This window comes from Eriocheir sinensis, chromosome 8, assembly GCF_024679095.1.
Source record: "Eriocheir sinensis breed Jianghai 21 chromosome 8, ASM2467909v1, whole genome shotgun sequence".
In the NCBI taxonomy this organism is placed as follows: Eukaryota; Metazoa; Arthropoda; class Malacostraca; order Decapoda; family Varunidae; genus Eriocheir; species Eriocheir sinensis.
This window is the reverse complement of record NC_066516.1, coordinates 11,243,209-11,265,449: the sequence shown is the minus strand read 5'-3', so window position 1 is coordinate 11,265,449 and position 22,241 is coordinate 11,243,209. Positions and strand designations below refer to the sequence as shown.

The window sequence follows — 22,241 nt, the reverse complement described above, 5'->3', positions numbered from 1 at the left end:
TGCTGAACGCGGGGCCGTCTCGCTATCTGTTCAGCCACCGCCTCCCCCCAAGGGCTGACAATACATCTCAGAACCTCCTTGATTAAGTGATCTGTCAGTTCTATTAAATGATTTTTTTTTTTTCACTTAAAGGGATTGGGAAAAGAGCAATAAGGTAAAAACGGAAGGAATTAGATATACTAATATGCAAAATTTGTTGAACTGAAGACTGTCCAGGAAACAACAATAACAACTTAAAGCACTTTTTCTCTGATCTCAAGGTCATGAACATTTTATGTTAACAGAAGGATTAAAAATTAACTAAATAAATGTCAACAGTTTATTTTAGTCAGGCATTGTCAAAAAAAAGCCTCTGACAAATATTCAAGGTACACACTTGAATGGTTGCCAAAATGATGACAGGCTAGGGTCAGGTCACTACATAGCACAGCCAACCTGATTGTCACAAAACACATAATGGTGCCTTCACATCAAATACCTGTAAGGACTTCACCTCACTGCAGTTTTATTTTCCCAAGAATTAATTACCCTGACAACTTTCATCACATAAGTAATGACTAAATACTGACAAATTTATTTTTGTCACAAACCCCAAAAGTGCTACATGAACCACATACAGGTGTAACCAACAAAGCCTTCAAGGCACTGTACTCTGAGGAAATATTCAACTAAAAAGCTGCTTTTTTTCATACCTTAATAAATGCATCGATCATTGTCTTTTCTTTCAATCTATTTGTGGATTAAAAAAAAAAGGTCCACTCAGAGTATGTATCACATTTACATCTGAAATGGGAAAGGTGACTTGAGACATGCTGTCTGCACCACAAAATGCATATCTGCTTGAAATATCTAGAAATAATAAGTCTGACAGGTGTTTATCACAAACTGGTCTTAAGGCAATCAAGAAATTGCACTGACATCACCGATTTTTCTTTTATATAAATACACCTCACAGAATACTCATACTGTTATTCTTTGTTTCGTATACACTGTCAACCCTCGCCCAACATGATAGTTAGGTTCCTGAGCCTGTCATGTGGGACAAGTTTTGTGCTTGATGATAAGTTTCAATGGGAAAAATGGGGTTAGGCTCCAAGATGCCCTGACCCCCTTACATATCCTTTACATACCTAACATAGAAGGCATAATAGCATATACTTTACATAAAAGGCCTAAAACAATAATCTTGGATGATGTGCAAAATTAAGAGATTGGAGCTTTTAGTTCATGGCCAGAAGCAAAATTATTAAAAAATTATACCCCCACACCTGGTCCTGCTTTCTGGTGCCATTTTGTCCTCAAAAAGCAGGGCAGCAGCTTGAGTGCCTAACTTTCCTCTGTGTTATTGTGTTCGTGCTAAGGCACAAGCTGCACTTGTCCAGCGTGTCTCATATTACATATATGTATATATTTATGCATACTTTAAAGCTCTGCAGCTCATGTTCAGGCACAACAAAAGCCATGTGGTGGATGTCCCATGGCTTACAGTTAGTGTTCAATAAATGTTCGTTTTTGAAGTCATTGCTGGTTTTCTGAATTATGAAAACACTACTAATGGTAGATAAATGTTAATACAAAGTGAAATATTATCTCCAAAATTGGATCTTTTTCTGGGGAATTTTTAGACATAAATATTACCATATGTGCAATCATGCAATTTGTGATATGTAAGGGCAAATATTTGGATATGTTACCCATTCATGAAATCATGGATTTCATGCTCAGTGAAGTCATGTTAGGCAAGGGCAAACAGTATATGTATATGTGCATGGTTTTATATATATATATATATATATATATATATATATATATATATATATATATATATATATATATATATATATATATATATATATATATATATATATATATATATATATATATATATATATATATATATATATATATATATATATATATATATATATATATATATATATATATATATATATATATATATATATATAACTGATGGATGTTCCTAAAAATAGGGCTGCACATATTTCAATTGGATTGTATTAAAATTTTGAAAATCAATACATTTGTTTGCCGAACAAAAATCACGAGCCCAAAATAGCATTAAATGCAGCAACACACACTTCTCTCAAAGAACTTGTTGCAAATGTTTTCATGACTACAGAATATGAAATCTTGGTATATGTTGTCGAGTATGAATCATCAAGTGAGTATTTACACAAAAAAAGTTTAGAAGTAACTTCAAGCTAAGTTTCACAGTTGAATCACATTAATATCCAATCAACAATGACATTAACATTACCGTGATATTTACTCCATTAACCACTTTTCTCCATTGTTTGTTTCTACATACATAAAAAATTGTACAACTTTGGACACATTTTGTCAGTGAAGAAAAAATAAATATCTAAGTCCACATGTATAAACCTAGCAACCAAACAGCCCTTAAAGTGCATATATAAGACCAAATATATATATATATATATATATATATATATATATATATATATATATATATATATATATATATATATATATATATATATATATATATATATATATAAACTTTAAGTTTTAAGCACTCTCCCTGTCAAGCACTCCCTCAGACAACATACTCATGCAAGACTGGATCCTTACAACTTGAAGCCCAATTGTGACAAATATTTGATGCCTGAATCTTCCTCCTAAAAATAGTAAACAGTCATGAATGAAAGTCATTAGTCAGGATGAAAAAGAATCTCCCTGGACTCAGCATATACACACAACACACTGCTTCTCTATACATTCTGACTTAAAAAGACTGCAAATACAGCTAAGTTCTGTAATATAGACTTTGATCAACTTAACTATTGAGCAAGAATGACAACTAATAACTAAAAATGGTTGCCAATGCAGTACTAACATGCATTTCATTGTTTTCCTTGTTGGAGGAAGGCAGTCTGAGGGCCTCAAATGCCTCAGTTCTAACCATCTACTGAAGATTGAAAACTTTCACAAGTTGGACACATGGGATTCTACTGCATGATATGATTCAAGCATTATCACTGACCTCTAGTTATTTGTGACAATCTCAACACCCATGTTTGATATGAGTACCACAAAGGTAAAGATAAATCAACCCCATATTCAGGATGAGTACAAACACTTACATTCTTAAGCCATTGGTTCATCTGATTTTTTTTTCTGTAATGTCATACAATTTCTTTGTAATAATAACAACAGCATACTTACATTCCCTATTTTAAATCACATTAATCTTACAACAATAATAAGCTATTGATTTTGTTTTTAACAGTAATATACAAAAAGCCTAGCCAAATATAATCAGTGGCAGTGAAGCCAAGGCATTAATTTCATTATTTCTTTCCACAACATTTCAATATGCAGTATTATATTATTTCGTCATGACAACAACAATTTGGTCTAATATATAACTGTATAATTATACATCAACATAGTTCCATTAATGAATCACAGCACCATCTTTACCACAGATACTCTGTTTCCACATAAAATTGGTTCAAAAGTTAATCCAAAATTCCTGTAAATTTTTCAATAAAATTTTCAGGCTTTAGGTGATATATATTTTGTCATGCTCCTCTCAACATGATTTACTACATATAGTATATACATCAATGGTCATGAACGTTCAAGTTTGAAGTATGTGCAGTTAACTCATTGCAAAGGAGTCCTGCAAGAAACATTATAGAAGGCACATTACATTCAGGTTTACCACTTTTGATACTAAAGGGCAAAGTTTTATTTCCATATTTTCTATTCTCTAAATTTGTGCATAAGAAAAATCATACTACCAAATAAAAGAACAAATGGTGCTACATTACAATTTAATTGAACAGTAGGAAAGAGAAGGTACAGGAAGTAAAAAATGTAAACAATTCTCAGTGAAAAAAGTAAACCTAAGAAATCATAAACACTTGTTGTTTCTTTGGCCAATGTTTTTTGTGTGTACCTGGTCCAGCAAGCACTGAATAGTAAACTTTTGTGACAACACACTGAATAAACTTTTGTGATGTAACACTATTGTAAAGCCAAGAAGTTAAACACAAACTAGGTATTTTTTTTCTTTGTGGGTTATTGAGAGATGTTAGTGATAAAACATTTGTTCCAAACCTCCATTATTGTGTATCAGCAGGGCTAAAGGCCAGTGTTTGTTCCCATGGTATGGAAGTGGTCCTTCATGCCATAAGCTTATAAATTTATCACTACCTTTCTTGTAATAATATTGGCTGTACAAAGCAAAGTACATCTCTTAAAATCTAAAAACACGTTATCACAAATTTTCTCATACCTTAATTAAAATATTCACACACTTTATATGCTGTTGCTACTAAGGCAAGTTTTATAAGTAGTCTTTCCCTTGCACTGAACAACTCAGGAGCCTCTATTACAAAATCCAAATACCTGAAACCAAAACCTGCAACACTAGAAAAACAATATCATTCAGGCACAGTCAAAAACTGACAATCCAAGATGAAAATGGCAAGTCTGGATGATCGTTAACTCATTATTTGATGCTAAATGCCAAGTACTCTTGTAATTCTGACAATGAATCAAAAATGTTCATTATAATTTCCCACGATATACTTTTTTTCTTCTAAAAACATAAAATGTTGGAAATCAATATTATTGGGAAGCATGTTTACATGTTCTCACAGCTTTGCCCTTACTAGTCTTCTATTTTCAACAACCATGATGCTACCTATTTATGTACTAAGCTTGCAAATATAATTACTCAAGTAGTGAAAGTTGAGCATGAAACTGTAAGTCTTATAATAAAACACTACTGAGAACATTTTAATAAGCACTCGGCACCCCACCAATAACATGACTTACACTCCACTGTAGTAATGTTAAGTATATTTTTTACCATTGTATTTCAAATTTCAAACTGAAATACATAGTATTTTTAAGAGGTGTTTTCTATGCAAAGATATGAAACTCTTGACGGTGCACTGCTCCCACTTCCAATGATAATCCTTAGCATCTAAAAACTTCAGTTCATCTATACGTAAACTTGCATTAGTCCTTGTGATTTTTTTCTTTGCAACACTTCGGTAAAGCTATCAGAATTCCACTTGGAACCAATGTTAAAGATATAAGTAAGCCTACACAATACCCACTCAGTGAGGCCCTACTATGGTAATCATTGCACCACATCTTACTTCACGCTTCATTTAGCACACAAACATGCACACACTCAGACATATGTAAATGCAGTAAAACACATTCCAAGAAGGCAACAAGATTATGTAAATGAACCATGTCAATAGAGAACAGCTCATTTTAAGGCAAGGAAATCCTGAATATTGCAAGAAGAAAAGCTACTGTTATTACTACTATTTAACATATTTACAGGATTGTATGTACAAGAGAACAAACACCTACTCAGCAGTGTACAAAGGCTTCACTGATGATATTTTTCTAATCAGTAACTATGTTAAATTTTATATACAGAATATTAAGTTAGAAAACTGAGCATTGCATTCCACACATAAAAATATATTTAAAATTGTGATTACCACAAATAGAATAATAAAATTGCATTAGAAAGTAACCAACAAAACATATTTTTACATACTTTTAAATTGATGTGATATGAAATGTGGGAAAAGTGAGGCAATGAAAGCTGGTACAACTGACGACCAACTGTTTTGATGACTGAGAATCGTATGATGATGAAACATAGGTGTGGTTGCACCATTTGTGGACGGTGATGAGTACAAGACAGATCAGAAGTTTCCAGCAAGTATACATTAACCTTTGGAGCAATTAGTTATATAAAGCTGCGGTATAATACTTAATAGTCATTTTTCTTGTATCTTGCATATATTTAGACTGAGACTTTAATCACCAAAACTAAGCATGAATTTTACTTGCCCTAATTTTACAGAAAGAAAAAAAAAAAGTATGTGGGTGTATATATGTACATACAATAAATTCTCAGTTATCCACATAAATTCAACCGAGGCCATTGCAGAAGCCAAGGCCCTTGCAAATTAAAAATTTAGGGAATGTGGAAGGACTTTTTATGACCAACCCTCCCAGATATGATGTAAGATGTCTCACACACCCAACCTGCATTGCATTTTACAACCAGACTAGACCTCATAAATTTATAGAGTAGCATGTAAGTTAAGTCTGTTCACCCTTTGAACCTTCAACACGAGGACGCGTATACTGCGTCTTTATGTGAGCCGTACCATATCCAAGGACATGCATACTGCGCCCTGGTTCGCTTTAGCCAGTATACAGGTTATTTCATCTCTGTATATTTATGCTTACATCTCAAAATTATCAATTAACTTGTTTCTTTATGTGCACCATTTAATTCTGCACGTTTTCATATATAATACATGATGATTACGTTGAGTTTATGGCTGAAAATTTGTTATATTCAATAGTGACATTTGAAATTTGGCGCGCGCAGTGATCCTGGATACGGTGCGGGGCGCTGTTCTGGCCCTGCTGTAGTGAAGGGATTAACCAGACACAGGACCAGCATAACATCCAGGTTACCACAGTTTACCTTGCCCTGGTCTCCCTAGATACACATTTATCGTCCATCCCCGAAAGGAAGGATGGACAGCTTGGTGGGCTGCACGCTAGCTGCCCAGGCCAGGATTCAAACCCAGGCCTGCAGTTTCAGTTGGGGATGCTAACCACTGCACCATGGAGGCAAAAGTCTTTTGTGCAGCGGTTATATCTCATGCCTAGAGGTGGTTGACATGGCCAAAATTGAGGCGCAATGGATTTATGCACTGGTTTTGTAACAGCTGCAGCATCTTCTGCCTCTTCCTCTGACTTATCATAAGTTTCGATGCTGACATGCTGAGTTCATGGCTGTCTTGCTCGTGCCTCGCAGTGCCTGGAATCAGTGTGCCAGAGAGCAAGGCAAGTTTTCCACAGGTAGGGCTGCATGCACTAACAGTCACCCATGTATACAGACGCATGGCGGATGAGTCTTCATGGAGTCACCGGCTCCTGGACCCCCACACAATACTTTCCATTCACATGAATGCTGATTTTGTGATAGTTTTGTGCATTGTTTCCTCCATTAACTGTAAGTTATGCAGATATTCTGATAAATTTTCCTCATCTGTCATAATGTGATAATTTCACACCTTATGAGAATACATTGATAGGTCAACAGATCTGAGTCCCCATGCGGTTAACATTGAGTTGCGGAACATGCAGATGTGGATAACAGAGCTTTTATTGTATATACATGATGCTAAGGAAAAAGGAAAATGTAGTCAAACCTCAACATCTGGGGTGATTGGGTAACAACCACACACATGGATATTGAGGATCCATGGATATCTGCTGAAAGATACTTACACACCTACAGCAACCACTAGCATGGTTACTGCAAGTATGAAGGTGCGTGGGGTGACAGCGGGGTGTGTGGTGAGCCGCAATTGCTTTGGCTAGCCACAAAAGTGCTCAAGAAAACCCATGGATACCTAAATCTTAAACTTTATAATATCAATGGGCTGCCCAGTGCAAGTTCAAATCCGTGGATGTTGATGTTAATATGGTTGCTATGTTGTGATGAGATGTAGTGTGATTTATACAGTGTTGCATGGTGTGAATTAGTATTACACAATTTAGTAAGGTATGGTGTGATAGGAAATGGTGTGCTTAGTTGTGCTATTCAAATCTGGTCAACATTAGATGAAGAAGAATGTAAATAAATCATTAAGCTGATATAGGACAGTAAAAAGGTATCAATTCAAGGCCCAAGAAAAGCATATTCGACTCCTTAAAATAATCAAAATTTAACTTTTTTTAGTTTTCATCATTTTAGCTTGTTCACAATAAAATTTCATTAATTAAGTGGGAAAGTAGTACAGAACTTTTTATGGAACTCTATGGAAAACAGCAAGTCATATTTAAAAGCAAGGTGCTTAAATTAAAAATAAAAAGCCTTGGAAAGTCCACAGCATTTTTGAAATTCAATTAATTGATGAATTACAAGCTATCATTTTTCTAAAATTTCTCAACAGTTTTATATCATGCTGTACAGCTGAACATACACTGATATGCTTACCCATGCACAGACATGTAATTAGCTCAACGTGCTAATGATATGCTTGCACATGTACGGCTTGCTTCTGCTCATTTCTTAATGCAAATTTATTCACTTTTACAGCAAATACATTTTCAGGCTGCAAACAAACTTGCAGGTTGGAACAGTTGAAAACTAAAGGTCTCAGACAATCAGCAAGTAATAGTAGTTTTATGAGAATTATTGAAACTTATGCAGGTAACCTTCCTTCATTACCTTAGGAACAAATGGGAAGTCATTGTAGGAAAATGCTAATTGTCCTGCGATAGTGATAAAGACTATCCTGAGGCAGACTATATCCAAGGATGGTTTGGACCTTAAACTGAACATTAATCAAAACTGATAATGGGACACAACCTTTTCTCATCCTTGTTGAGCCAGGAAGTATCTACAAAAGTAAAAAGGACAGCATATGAAGAAAAAGGAAAATCCTAAAATTCACTCAAATCTGCTCAATGTGATCAGTCACTTGGAAGAAAATTAAATTACAACATTAATTACAGAAATGACAATTCTCAATTAGAAAAAAAAGTAATCAAAATTTGGTTAAGGTTCCCTGAATATCTGTCTGTCTGAATTCATTCCCCCAAAAATATGTGGCGTGGAAGGCAATGATATGAGATGATTAACACAGATAACTAAAGTAGACTGTACACCTTGACTTTCTCTTCACATGGACAAAACAATTCAAAAATTTTCAAATATAAAAACAACCCTGATCCATCTTAAATCATAATTACTGACACCATTAATTACAAATCATACATGAAAAATGAGAGCAAATAAATTACAAACATATAATGCAGCAAGCATAAGAAAACATCTTAAAAGTCAGTCTGAATAAAGATGAACTGGTATTTGTAAGAGAAACTTTTATCAAATACCTATGATCTTTAAAGCAATCATCTACATACCCTTTTGAATTTCACCACAACAACTAGGGAAAAAGATTTTTATAGTAACTAATAGCTTCATTTTCTTTATACATTCAAATGCAATGCTCTGTGAAGTCAAGATGTACTAGATGATAAGTCTAAAACCCTCTCAATCCTTTCTGTATATACCTCATACTGAATTTTTCATGAAGTGAATGGAAAAGTGGAAAATTCTCTGAAGAAGGAATACTTTCATGACATCTGCTACAAAGTATGGTTGGTTATTTTTTGACTGAAACTCATTAACATGTAAACGAAACATACATATTTAACTTACATGTTGAGGATGAGGAGATAAAAGAGGTATGCAAGAGGTATTTTGAATCAATGACAAACAAGTGTGGAATAAGTAGCAGAGCAGAAGTGACTAGTACGGGAGTAAAAACCAAGGTAGGGCAGTCATATTCACACAGGAAGATGGAGAGGGGTCAGAAAGGAGGAAATCAAGAAGTTAAAAGTAGGGAAGGCCCCAGGCACTGACAATAAATCAGCAGAAATATTGAAATATGGTGGTAGACATAGTGATGGAGCGTATGCTGTGGATGTGTAATCTAGCATGGAAGCAGAGTAAAAGCAAATTGGGGGGCAGGACCTATAGCAGAGTGAGGTACCAAAGACTGAAGGAAGGCCATCATTGTGCCACTGTACATAGGAAAAGGAAGTGGGGATGACTGTAACAGCTATATGGGACAAAGTTTACTTGCTGCGCTAGGAAAGGTATACGGAAGAGTTTCAAATGGAAAGATGAAAATAACCAACAGAAAAGTAGGTGAAGAGCAGGAAGGATTTAGATAAGGGAGAGGATGTGTGGACCAATGTTTGCACTGAAAATAATAACAATAAAAGTATCAAGAGAGGAGTGGAAAACTGCTTGCTCTTCATAGACCTTATGAAGACTATGGCAGTGTTGACAGGAAAGGTTTATGGGATGTCCTGAGAATATTATGGCATGGGAAGGTGGCTACTGGAAGGGATCATCTTTTTATGAGGATGCTAGTGCTTCTGTGTGAGTGAAAAGGGTGATCAGTGAGTTGGTGTTGGTGTGAGACAGGGAAGTGTGATGTCACCACTACTTTTCAGTATATGCATGCATGGTTGTATGAGAGAAATGGAAGCCAGAGTATGAAATTTATGTGAAAGTCTGAATATGAGATACAAAAAGGTGACAGGACTATTTATATTTGATACTTGAAGTGTGCTGGCAAAAAAAAAAAAAAAAAATTGCTGTAGAGGACTGTAGATGAATATCGTTAGGTGTGGAAGAGAAGAAAGATGAAAGTATATTTAGGCGAGAGTAATATAATAGGTATTGAACTTTGTAAAGTCATACAGAGTTGGGTCATGTAAAGTAAAAGTAAAGTTGGGAGTATATGCTATAGCTGTGCATGGCAGCGGTGTGCATCTCCATCCTGTTGGCCCTTTGAGCCTGTGGTAAGAGAGAACCCTTAACCTGACATGGGGCCAGTGTAACATCCAGATTACTACAGTTTATCTTTGCCAGGTTCCCCCAGGTACCCATTTTTTGACCACCCCAAAAGGAAAGATGAACAGCTGGGTGGGTTGCATATCAATTGCCTAGGCCAAGATTCAAACCCAGGGCTGCAGCTTTGTAGTCAAGAACACTACCCACTGCACCGTGGAGTTAACCCTTAAACTCCGTGAGGCACGGTCGTGGCATGTATGTCAGAACCCATCAAGCCATGATAGTGGCCACCTTCAAAATTCGCACTCCTGTGAGACTAAATGTTTGTTTTGGTTTGAGGCTACTTGTCACACATCAAACCTTATGATTGGCCCATTGTTTCCAATCTCCTGTAAGTCTATCCAATCACATCCCAGCTTTTATAATAACACTTAACTTCAGACTTTGCTATCATTTCCAATTGGGGTAGAAGGAACCTTGTGTCCTTCAATGCCTCAAAAACCCAATTTCTCCACCTGTCAACTCGACACAATCTTCCAAACACCTATCCCCTATTCTTCAACAACACTCAGCTGTCACCTTCATGAACACTAAACATCCTCGGTCTATCCTTAACTCAAAATCTCAACTGGAAACTTCACATCTCTTCTCTCACTAAACCAGCTTCCTCGAGGTTAGATGTTCTGTATTGTCTCCGCCAGTTCTCCTCCCCTACACAGTTGCTATTCATATACAAGGGTCTTGTCTGCCCTCGTATGGAGTATGCATCTCACGTGTGGGGGGGCTCCACTCACACAGCTCTCTTGGACAGAGTGGAGTCTAAGGCTTTTTGTCTCATCAGCTCTCCTCCTCTTACTGATAGTCTTCTACCTCTTAATTTCCACTGCCATGTTGCCTCTTCTTCTATCTTCTATCAATATTTTCATGCTGACTACTCTTTTGAACTTGCTAACTGCATACCTCCCCCACTCCCATGGCCCCACTGCACTCGACTTTCTGCTCTAGCTCATCCCTATACTGTCCAAACACCTTATGCAAGAGTTAACCAGCATCTTCACTCTTTTATCCCTCACACTGGTAAACTCTGGAACAGCCTTCCTTCATCTGCATTTCCTTCTGCCTATGACTTGACCTCTTTCAAGAAGAGTGTATCAAGACACCTCTCCACCCAAAATTGATCTCTCATTTGACTACTCTTTACTTTTGCCTGTTGTAGGAGCGGTGAGTAGCAGGCTTATTTTTTCAACACTTTTTTGTTGCCCTTGAGCTGTCTCCTTTCTTGTAAAAAAAAAAAATGTTTACCAACTAGGCCATGTGCCACTTTACCCAGGATGAGTGGAAATCATATGTGATATATATTATCATATTTTGCCAATTTATAGGTGAATTAGATCATTTATATATATATATATATATATATATATATATATATATATATATATATATATATATATATATATATATATATATATATATATATATATATATATATATATATATATATATATATATATATATATATATATATATATATATATATATATATATATATATATATATATATATAGTTACTCTAAATTTTGTTAAATAATTTGAAAGCATAAAAGCTGAAACAACCTGTTTACCTGTTTACATTACCTCACCTTTTTTTTTTTAAGTATATATCAGGCAATCACTCACAATTATAAACACGGAGTATAAGGGTTAAAAAGGACGTTAAAACAGCATTATCCTCCCAACTCAGTCATATACACCAAAAATGTTTACCATGTGGAATGTAGCACAGCAATCACCGGCACACACAACGGACATGAGCTGTATAGAGGAGCATGTGGCATGTCAAAATGGGATGGAGAAAGTACTAAGGATGAGTATGAGTCTTGGTATGGATGTAGCAGCAAGGGGGTGGATAGTGGAGTGGATGAACAGGTGCAGTGCAGTATTCTGAAAGGTTTGGACATGTGATGAGAATGAATGAAAATGATTTTGTAGACTGTATGAGAAAAAGATTAAGGAAAATGGTATTATGGGAGACCACTAGTAAGATGGATTTGGGTGAGTAATGGAAAGAGTTGGCAGACAAGGGATGAATGAGCAGAGATGGGGTACAAGGAGAGGGAAATTGGAGACTTTGCCGTGGCAACCCCTTTGGGAAAAGTTCCCTATAAGGGACAGGGTGTCAGTGATAAGTATAGAAAGATAGATAGTAAAGATAACTTGCTTTTTACACACATTACATACACTTGGTCCTCAGTGTTTGCTAAGCAAGTAAAAAAATCATCCTTGTGCTTGAATATTATACATAATTCTCCCAGTGAATTCACTAAAACACATTGGAATGCAGAGTGCTCAAGGTAAGTGGTCATATACAATATGACCATCAAATTTTCTGAAAATCCTCCACCTCTTTCTTCCTATGGATATACTAGTATAATTTGCCCTTTTGACATGACAGTTACTATTCAAGTGTACAAACACTGAAATGCAACCTTTTAAAAAAACTGTAATCTACAGATTAAAATTTGGATAAAAGTTCTTCACAGTACTTTTTGCTTTGGTGTATTGTTTCATAAGCTGGAAAGTCTTATAAACAGAAAACAGCTGATTTTGCTTTTTCAATACAACTGTTATTGTAGATCACAGAATCACACTGATATTGCTTTAAAGCATGTTTTTTTTCTGATTACAGATTCAACAAATCAAATTCACTGGTTCTTGCGGTAGGTGTCTTCAACATTCATTCTCATTTTGTTGAATGCATCAGTCTTAACAAAATCAATGGGTTGATAAACAACAGAAGGGACCGGGGGCCCAATAATATTCTTACTTGTTACGCCTTTAATGGGTTGAGGGCTGCTTCGGGTCTCATGATCAAGTAAAAGGTACTGCACTTCCGGGTGAGACCGAGAAAACTGTAAGGGAAAGAACAACTGGTTAGGAAAGGAAAACAATTGATTACAAAAAGGAGGAGAAAACTTGTGAAGTATGCCATTATCAGTAGTGCTTCATGGCAACGCCCTACTTCAACAAAATATAATCCTGAGATACCTGCACCAGATTTTGCATCTAAGGAGGATGCTGTACAATCATAATCATCCCTACATCACACACAGCCTGGGAGAAAAGTGGACTCCTAATTTGCAATATTTTATACATTAATGCTTTAAACTGCCCTGTTAATCCTTTCATTGCTAAACGCTCACAGTGAGCGGTACCATCATTTGCTGGTGGTGCTAAACGCTCGCTGCGACCTCCAATCGCACTTAAATTTCCCACATTTGAGCATGTTCCAACAATATTTTACGAGCCTCTTCTCATCCCACAGCATTGCCAATTCAGTGGTTTTCCACTAAATTTGGTGGAAAATCACATAAGCCTAGTGCAGAAAATCTACAGACCAGTAACTGGCAGATGTTGTTGTCCAATATAATGGCATTTTTGCATAACTTCACCTATCACCTGACTGATTTTTTGACCAAATAGTTGTAAATTTTGCACTTGGCAATACTACCCTGCCAGCACCCCATCAAGATCTACTCAGTTGCCTCAATACGTCACGAACGCACAGACATAAATGTTCACAGGCAACACCCCTGAACGTGCCTGCACGTTCACAGGGGAGGCATACATAACTGAATCTTATAAATCTGGGCCTCGTCTTTCTTATGGTGTTTTTGTTTTTTAGCTGTGTTGAATAGTTTTTGAGATATAGTGGTTAAGAGATGACCCCCCCCCCCGTTGGCCTGCCCAAGTGTGCCTGGGGGGATTGCTGCCTCCCTCACATCAACACCTCTTCCCATATTTATATATTTAGAATCCTTGTGAATGATATGGGCCGACCATCAGGTCCCATAAAATATATATATATATATATATATATATATATATATATATATATATATATATATATATATATATATATATATATATATATATTATTATCATGCAGCCAAAATACTCCATGCATAACAACATGTAACATGCAACACACCTGTTCTTCCGCATTTGAAGAATTACGGCGACTGTCAGGACTTGACACAAGCTCATTCTCTTCCCTGCTGTCTGCATTCCCTCGTCCATTGTGCATGCTGGGGGGGGTTGGTGATGGTGCTGCCCGAGGTCTGTGTTGATGTTTCATCAGTCTTGTTGGGGCTGGATCTAATACAAATGCTTTGTTTATGGGTTCTGGAGGGTTTTTAAGTGGTTTCAGATTCCTGTCCACTACAGGTGGTGCCGAGGATGGAGGTACAGGGGAGCCTCCAATAGCCCCCACTGCCTCTGGTACCACACCACCAGAAAGAGGTGGAGATAAATCTGAAGAACTCAAGTTGCTCACCTCTGAATTCTTTCTAGGTTTAAGGCCTCGATTGACTGCAGGAGGGCTTTTATTAGTTTGGCTGATATTGGAATATGTTCCAATAGGTGATATTCTTGGATCAAGTGGCTCCAGCTCTCCAGTTTTATCATGATGTCGCATGTCATATGAGAACACTTGATTCTGCTTGGGTGTTGGGACAAAATTGTTATAACAGTGTCTCTGTTTGATTCTATCAGCCGACTGTGGACTTACAGCTTCAGAGTACTGTTGTGATCTAATGATCACTCCATACGCCTCCTCACTGACTTCTCGGGGAGAGGAGGGAGGCAAGGAGCTGCACACTGAAACAGGTGAAGGTTCTGGGCCAGGTGCTACAATATTATCATTAATTGTAAGAGGGCAACCAACTCCATTTTTCAATGTTTCTTTGGAACTATTCCTCCTAACTAAAGGAGTCTTAGACAATGTCTCTAAGTTTTGATATGTCTGGTGGGAAACTTCTACTAGATGTGCTGGCTTAGGGGGTCTTGGGGGAGCCGCCAGATGGTGGTCTTCATCAGAGAGACTCATGCCACGCACGTCACCTGACAGAGCTCCCACACTACCTACAGTCCCTAAAGACACCCCACTTGGGTTACTATGACCTTCCCAGTGGTCTCTATTGTTCTGAATACCACTACCTGCTCTGTTTCCTTCACTGAAAAACTTTGTTTCCACTTTGTAAGAATTAGGTGGCAATTCATCTTCACTAAAAACACTACTTCCATCTGTTCCTAAAGGCGACTTAACACTAAGAGTATCCTCTGATGTAGTGCCTGATGGCCTCAATTGTCTATGGTTATCATAAGGCTCTCTTGGAATAGCTCCAGTGTTGATAGTGGGAGGTTGAGGTGCTTGCATGAGTGGTGGCTGGGAATCAGAGCAAATCATAGGTACTGGAGGTGCCATTTCATTGGGTATGCTTGACCGATGATTATCAAGAGCTCGCAATGGTGGTATATCATCACCAAAGGGAAAACTAGAATTGGTATTAGGAGTTCTCTTTCCAGTGAAGCAGGTGCTGATGGGAATATATGGCCCAGAAATGGAGGATCCAGGAGATGAGGGTGATAAGGAAGGAGAGTCTAAAGCTGAATGATCATGAGGAAGTGAGTGCATAGGTGTTGGCGGGGTGGCTGAAGGCGGAGTTGGAGAAAGGTGTTCAAGGGACACTGGAGGGTAGTCATCTTGGGAGTAAATCTTGAGCCCACACACTTGACACACACAATCCACCCATCGATTCATCTCCTGCTCAGTCTCAGCACACAGGTAATAGACTCGCTTGGGGGTCTTGATGTCAAACATATATTTGTAGTCCAGCTTGCGATTGGGAAACGTTATTCCTGCATCAACCTACAAAGAAAAAGGAAACTTTTAAGTAATATCATAAAAAAGAATCATAGATCAGGAACATTTGAACAACTTAAGTCATTTAATTTAAAGGTAAAGATAAAGATGGTACGCTTTGGCTGCACATGGGCTTAGTGCTCATCTCCATCCCATTGGTCCTTGAGCTTATGATGGGTGAGAACCCATTACCCCAGGACACAGGGCAAGTATAACATCCAGATTACCTCAGTTTACTTTCCCCAGGTTTCCCCAGGTACCCATTTATCGACCAGTTCCAAAAAGGAAAGATAAATAGCTGGGTGGGCTGTGCATCGACTGCCTAGGCCAGGATTCAAACCAGGCCCATGGATTTGTAGCAAACCACTACATACACATTGCTGCAGAATTCAAAAGGTAGAAGAGCTAAATATGAATCAACATAAATAATAATATCAAGACATATGACCAATACACATGAACTAACATCCCAGATAAATTTTATCTTTTCATACCTTTTTATAAAGACCAAACAAGAAAAGTCCCATAGCAGCACAACAGCCTCAGCCATGAGCAGCTTCTTATTTCCAACAGAATAATAACTAACATTACAGAAAGAATTTAGACGACAAAATTAAGATGCCCATCCATTACACCCAAATGCTGTAGTGCCCAACTTACTTGATCACATTGGTCCAGGTCTATCGTGCCCTTCAGCTTGCGTCGAGTGTGATCTGTGTAGTATTCGAGAACATATTGGCCTGGCAGTTCCCCAGACCGTAACACAAACCATCGCGTCCTCCATTTCTGTAACAAGTATAAGGCAAATTTATACACTTTATCTTTCATTACCCAGACATTGATTTGGTGTGAGTGTGAGGTGGGGTGGGGTGGGAGGGGTTATTTCCCATTTTTTTTCCAACCAGGCAATTATTTGAAATCCTAAATATCACCAATTTTATTTGTGAATTTCCAAATGTGTCAAGCTCTCCTAGAGACTCAAACCTCTAAAGTGATGTGAATTATATTAAGACATGTTGCTAGGTGTCATTCGCACCACCCACATGCCAAATTGTACACTTTAGAAGAGACCTTGTCACAAATCCTGAGGAACCTTGACTTGAATAACTTCATAAATGGTCATTATGTCACCTGAACCACTGTCCAAACACACTCGCAAACCAGATCATTTGATTGTAACATTAGTGACAGTAGAGTCAGAGAACTAAAATTTGTAGGTTTTACCCATATGTACAGTTATTTTATGATTTATCCTTTCATCAAAATATGCTGAGACACCACAAGCAAAGATATTAAAAGGAAAACACATGATTCTTGTCTAGGAGACTCCGACTGACAGACTGCTGCCTCTGTCTGCCACTTGGGCAAGCATGTCCTCTGCTTTAATTCTCAAATTCTATTTGCTGCATGTTTTTACTATAATAAAAACAAACAATTGCTAAAAGATGCATATATTAATAATATAAAAAGATTATGCAAGAAAGATCACTCATATTTCATTAATATTGTTCTCTTTAGAATAGCAACCATAATTTCCCTTGGTATAATAATGTTCTCCATTGCTAGGAGGAGGTTATTTGACACAATCTTTAAGGTAGAAATCAAATCAGCACACAACAGAACCTCTTGGACATGTTGTTTAAAGATGAAAGTAGAAAGCAAAGTAAGTATCCGGATGACATTCAGTACATGATCATAGAGCAAGGCCACCATCAAACCCATGAACATGTATCTAATGGACAGTCACTCATCACCACTATTTTTTTTTTTTTTTTTTTTTTTTTTTACACTCCACCTATGGTGCCGGTGGGCTTTTTTGGTGGGGCCTTATGGTCAGCCCCATCCTGTTATGGTGAAGGCAAGTGTTTATAGTGGCACCATCTTGCTTGGTTCATACTGTTCCCCAGAGCTCATCTTTGATCCTCTTTTTAGAGAGAGAGAGAGAATCAAGAGTCTACGTTGATTGGTGATCTGGACAGCATGTGGGTAGTCTTAAGCCACTCAGCGGTGAATGAAAAATCCCAGCTTGTAGCGGTGGGCGTAGCGCAAACCCAGGTCGTTCTGGACGCCACGCCCTCACCCTGACCACTCAGCCACCGCCTCCCAATAGTAACCAATTGTACTTATTAGCCAATAGTAAACAAATAACTAACAGTGGCAAGCAGCTTTAGAATCAATTTGGAGAAAAGTACTTGCTGTCTTTTATAAGTCTACAAGTTTAACTTTCTGAATTTATCTAAAAAAAACACTTGTCCACGGAGTTCTGATGTGTGCTGATCCAATTTCTACTCTCATATCTCTGGAAAATCAGTGGTATTTTTCTAGTGTTTCCCCATACTCACCCCTCTCAACCAAAATTGGCTAGGGGGCCTTTGGGACTGCAGGGAATGCTGTGGTAAACATGAAATGCGTCGCAAACACATATTTTTTGAGTTATGGGGGGTTGAAAAATTCCCTAGATGTAGGGAAATTCCATACATTCAAGGATTTTTTACCACATACAGAAACCACGCAATTTCACTCAGTCTCCGTAGCAGAGGGGGGGTTGAGGGGGACGAAGCCCCCGTTAGAAGGTTATATAAAGTTAGGTTGGAGTACTTTAACCCGGTAGCAGCGACGGGCCAAATATGTGGCTTCATCGTGTAGTAGTGACGCGCCAAATTTGTGCCATGATATAAACCCCCAAAAATAGATCATACATAATCTGATCACAAATGCTTGTATATATATTATGAAATGGTTTGTGTGAGGGGTGATTTTTTCTCATTTTTCTCGCTTGGGGGGACCATTAAGAAGCATGATCCCCGCTGTTACCGGGTTAAATATATTTGAGGGATTTTTTGCCACATACATAAACCATGCAATTTCACTCACAGTCTCCTTAGCAGAGGGTGGGGGGTCGAGGGGGGCAAAGCCCCCCCGTTAGAAAGGGAGTCGATGTTAGGTTATGTAAAGTTAGGTTGGGGTAGTTTAAATATATTCGACATACGATGTGAACCGTCGGAAATATGCAGTGTGGGACGGGAAGTTTCCGTAAACTTTCGGGAGTAGGGAATTTTCCCCATTTTAGGGAGTGGGAGGTGGACCTCTTGTAAAGAATTACCTACATTAGTTTAGGTTATGTTACGTTAGATTAGGTACTTTATGCTTTCCACTACATGTTCGTATGAGTGTTGCTAGATTGGGAGAAGAGTACAGCATATTGGGCTACTTTTCCACGCTGCACGTGACTTTTTGGGCTACTTCCCATTAATTTACCCTATTTGTTAAACATGATTTGACTACCTTGTCTTGAAAGCCACTATTAAGCTACTAATGAAGCATCTAAATGGTAAGTAACTTTCGTCATAAGAATCTTGCAACCATGTCATATACAACTATGTATTCACTTACTTGTATCTCGAACACATGAAGCTGGTTCGAACGCAGGTGTTCGAAATTTTTCCATTCAAATTCAGGTTATTAATTATTCTCTAATGTTTGTTAGTTGGTTTGTGTTATTCTCAAGTACCCAATAATCTTCTTTGCTGAGGATACGTCTAAGTTGTATTCAGCCAATAGAGATGCTCCGTCTACTGTTATAGTGTTTGGTTGTTGGTGGTTGGTTCGAAAGCAGGTTAGTCAGGATTGATGTGTTTGAACAGCTCTGGCAGGAGTTTCGAGAGCCTGCACTTGCAGCAGAACCCGCAGTAGTCTCCAGGGCGCGGCACTGGACGGACCACTGGTAGCCAGTGGTTTGTGTCAGTGATAAACAATGAAGATACACCATATTTGGTGCCACGGACTCTACTCGCAGGACAGAAACCTTGTGATGAGGTGACAAGCTACGCGAACTAGTGCTAGCGAGAGGACGTAAGTGTGGTGTAGGAGGTTTATGTGGACGCAGCTGGCCGCTAGCGCCACGCCAGACCAGTGAGGTGAGCATCATTTGGTGGGTTCACTACGCTTTTCTACCAAAACAAGCTTGGGGTCCAGTGGGAATGCGTGGTTTCCATATAGGGAACAATAAATTTGTCGCAAACCTTTATTTTAGTAGTGGTGAGAGGATAAAATCCCTAAATGCAGGGATTTTCTCTAAATCTAGGATATTTTTCTTCCCCCCCAACTAAAAAAATATGCGATTGCGACAGATTTCGTGCCCCCCACCCGAAACCCCACATTCCCACAGGTCCACAAGCTTCTTTTGGGGGAGAGGGAGGAGTATGGGCAAACACTAGAATTTTACCAAATCAGCTTCTACCAAAACTCAGAGGGACCTAAATCAAAGCTAATCCACACACTGGCCCTCTTTTACTGTACACTCAACACTTGGCCCCCTCTGAGTATTTGCCTTGTAAATTAACCTGCCAAAAGTTTGTGTCAAGTGTACAACCCTGCCCTGAACCCCCTGAGCTCCGCCACCCCGGCCCCGGCACCCCGAGAACACTGCCCCCCAACAGTCTCGCCCGGGGCCCTTTAGACAGCCTCGCCCCTGACAGCCAGGCGAGTAAATAACATCTGATCGCCCTCCTCGGGGAAGGGTCGGGCCTGTCAAGTAGGCCGATATCACCTACCGCCCTCCACAGCCGCTTCGGGGGCGGGGACTTCTTCAGCATTCCCTCGTGAACTATCTCCATGCTGCCAGGAACCATCTCCGCCTGCTGGAGACGTGAAGACACATATTTCCCCGCCGTGCACAGCCCCGACCACAGTCAGCAGCACAGCCCGTCCTTGCGAGAAATACTTCCTCGCGGAAATAAGTCGCTCAGCTGTCCACTACGCATGCGCACTGGGGAATACAGAGCATGAAAACTTATTAATTTCCCTTATTTTCTTCTAGTTTGTCCACTTGTGATCTTTGTAATGGTTAATATTGCCGGCAAGAAAGCAACACACCAGACCAACAGACCAAACAGGTAAGAACTGAGTGAGCATCAACCTTGGGTAAGTCTTTCCAAAATCTGCCCTATTCGTTTGTTATAAAGACTTCTCTGGATTAAAAGTGTTGCTCTGATGTTTGTGCCGTGTATTAGAGGCAAAATGGGATAAGTAAACGATAGCAGTGATTGACAAATAGAAAAAGTCAGCAAGTTTGACCTCTCTCTGCGAGCTATTTTGCGGTTGCGATCTGACTCCTACAACACCGTCCTCCTCAGTGTACACAGGGCAGCGCCGCCAATCAGCCCTCCTCTGCTTCTTTTTCTTCTTTTTTTGACCTGTTCTACTTTGTATCGCTTCTTACGTCCTCCTTGATTCTTCTTCACACTTATATACTTCACTCTGCACTGAGCTCTCTTTGTTTTTCTGTACATTTTGCTGGCACAGACTTTTGCTTATCTATTTTCTTTTCCTTAATTGTTTTCTTCACTTTGGCCTACTTTTTTAGTCTTTTTTTGCATTTCCTTTTTAATCCATCTTTTTGCTCGTTTTCTATCAACCCTGTTCTTTTTATTTATTTATTACTGCTGTGTTATTTTTTCCAAGCATGGCCGCTCACTTAATTAAGACAGCGCTTATTTTCAGCAGCAGCAGCAGCTATCATTAGTCCACAGAACAAAGGCCTTTCTCCAGTGTTCTGTTAGAAGAGTCCACGCTTCTCTGGCGTTGTCACAAATTTATACCCTTCTCACACGTACGCTCACTTTCCAGGTTTTAGATTATGGATTTGTGCCTGAAGAAGTTTTGAGTTACTACCTGCATTTGCCTTGTCTTCATGTCTTTAATATGTATTACGAGAGATATACGGTAACTAACTAATGGGGAGCATATAGGCCAGGCTCGATATCGTGATCGCTTCACTTCCGACAGTCCCCCAGAGCAATCCTCCATGCATCCTTCTTTCTCAAGCCCCTTCAAAGGATCGGTCGACTTGCGCCCCACCCATGAATTACGTGGATGTCCCTTTGGTCTCCTCCACCAGGGTTGTCTCGTGCAGAAACAACCTGGCCCCTGTGAGCCAGAAGGCGTGCCATGTGCCCACATAGCCTGAGTTGGCGTCACAGGCCTCGATTCAGTTTCATTACGTAGTCGCTGGCTCGACACGGAGTCATTCCAGCGATACCCCCATGAGCCTACGAGGGCACAGCGTCCACCATTTATTTTCTTATTGTCTTAGGGGGAGGCCGGCAGGTACCG

General features: G+C 38.7%; 1 protein-coding gene across 1 annotated transcript; it reads right to left on the bottom strand.

Moving 5' to 3' along the window:
- Positions 1 to 11,971: 11,971 nt before the first annotated feature.
- Positions 11,972 to 21,232, bottom strand: LOC126995511 (GRB2-associated-binding protein 1-like). Its single transcript, XM_050855112.1, has 5 exons — positions 21,204 to 21,232; positions 20,681 to 20,895; positions 16,788 to 16,913; positions 14,415 to 16,133; positions 11,972 to 13,335 (listed from the first exon to the last, which is right to left on the bottom strand). Exons 2-5 carry the CDS (start codon positions 20,756 to 20,758, stop codon positions 13,129 to 13,131), a joined length of 2,130 nt encoding a protein of 709 aa, XP_050711069.1. The 5' UTR covers positions 20,759 to 20,895; positions 21,204 to 21,232; the 3' UTR covers positions 11,972 to 13,128.
- Between the last annotated feature and the right edge of the window lie 1,009 nt (positions 21,233 to 22,241).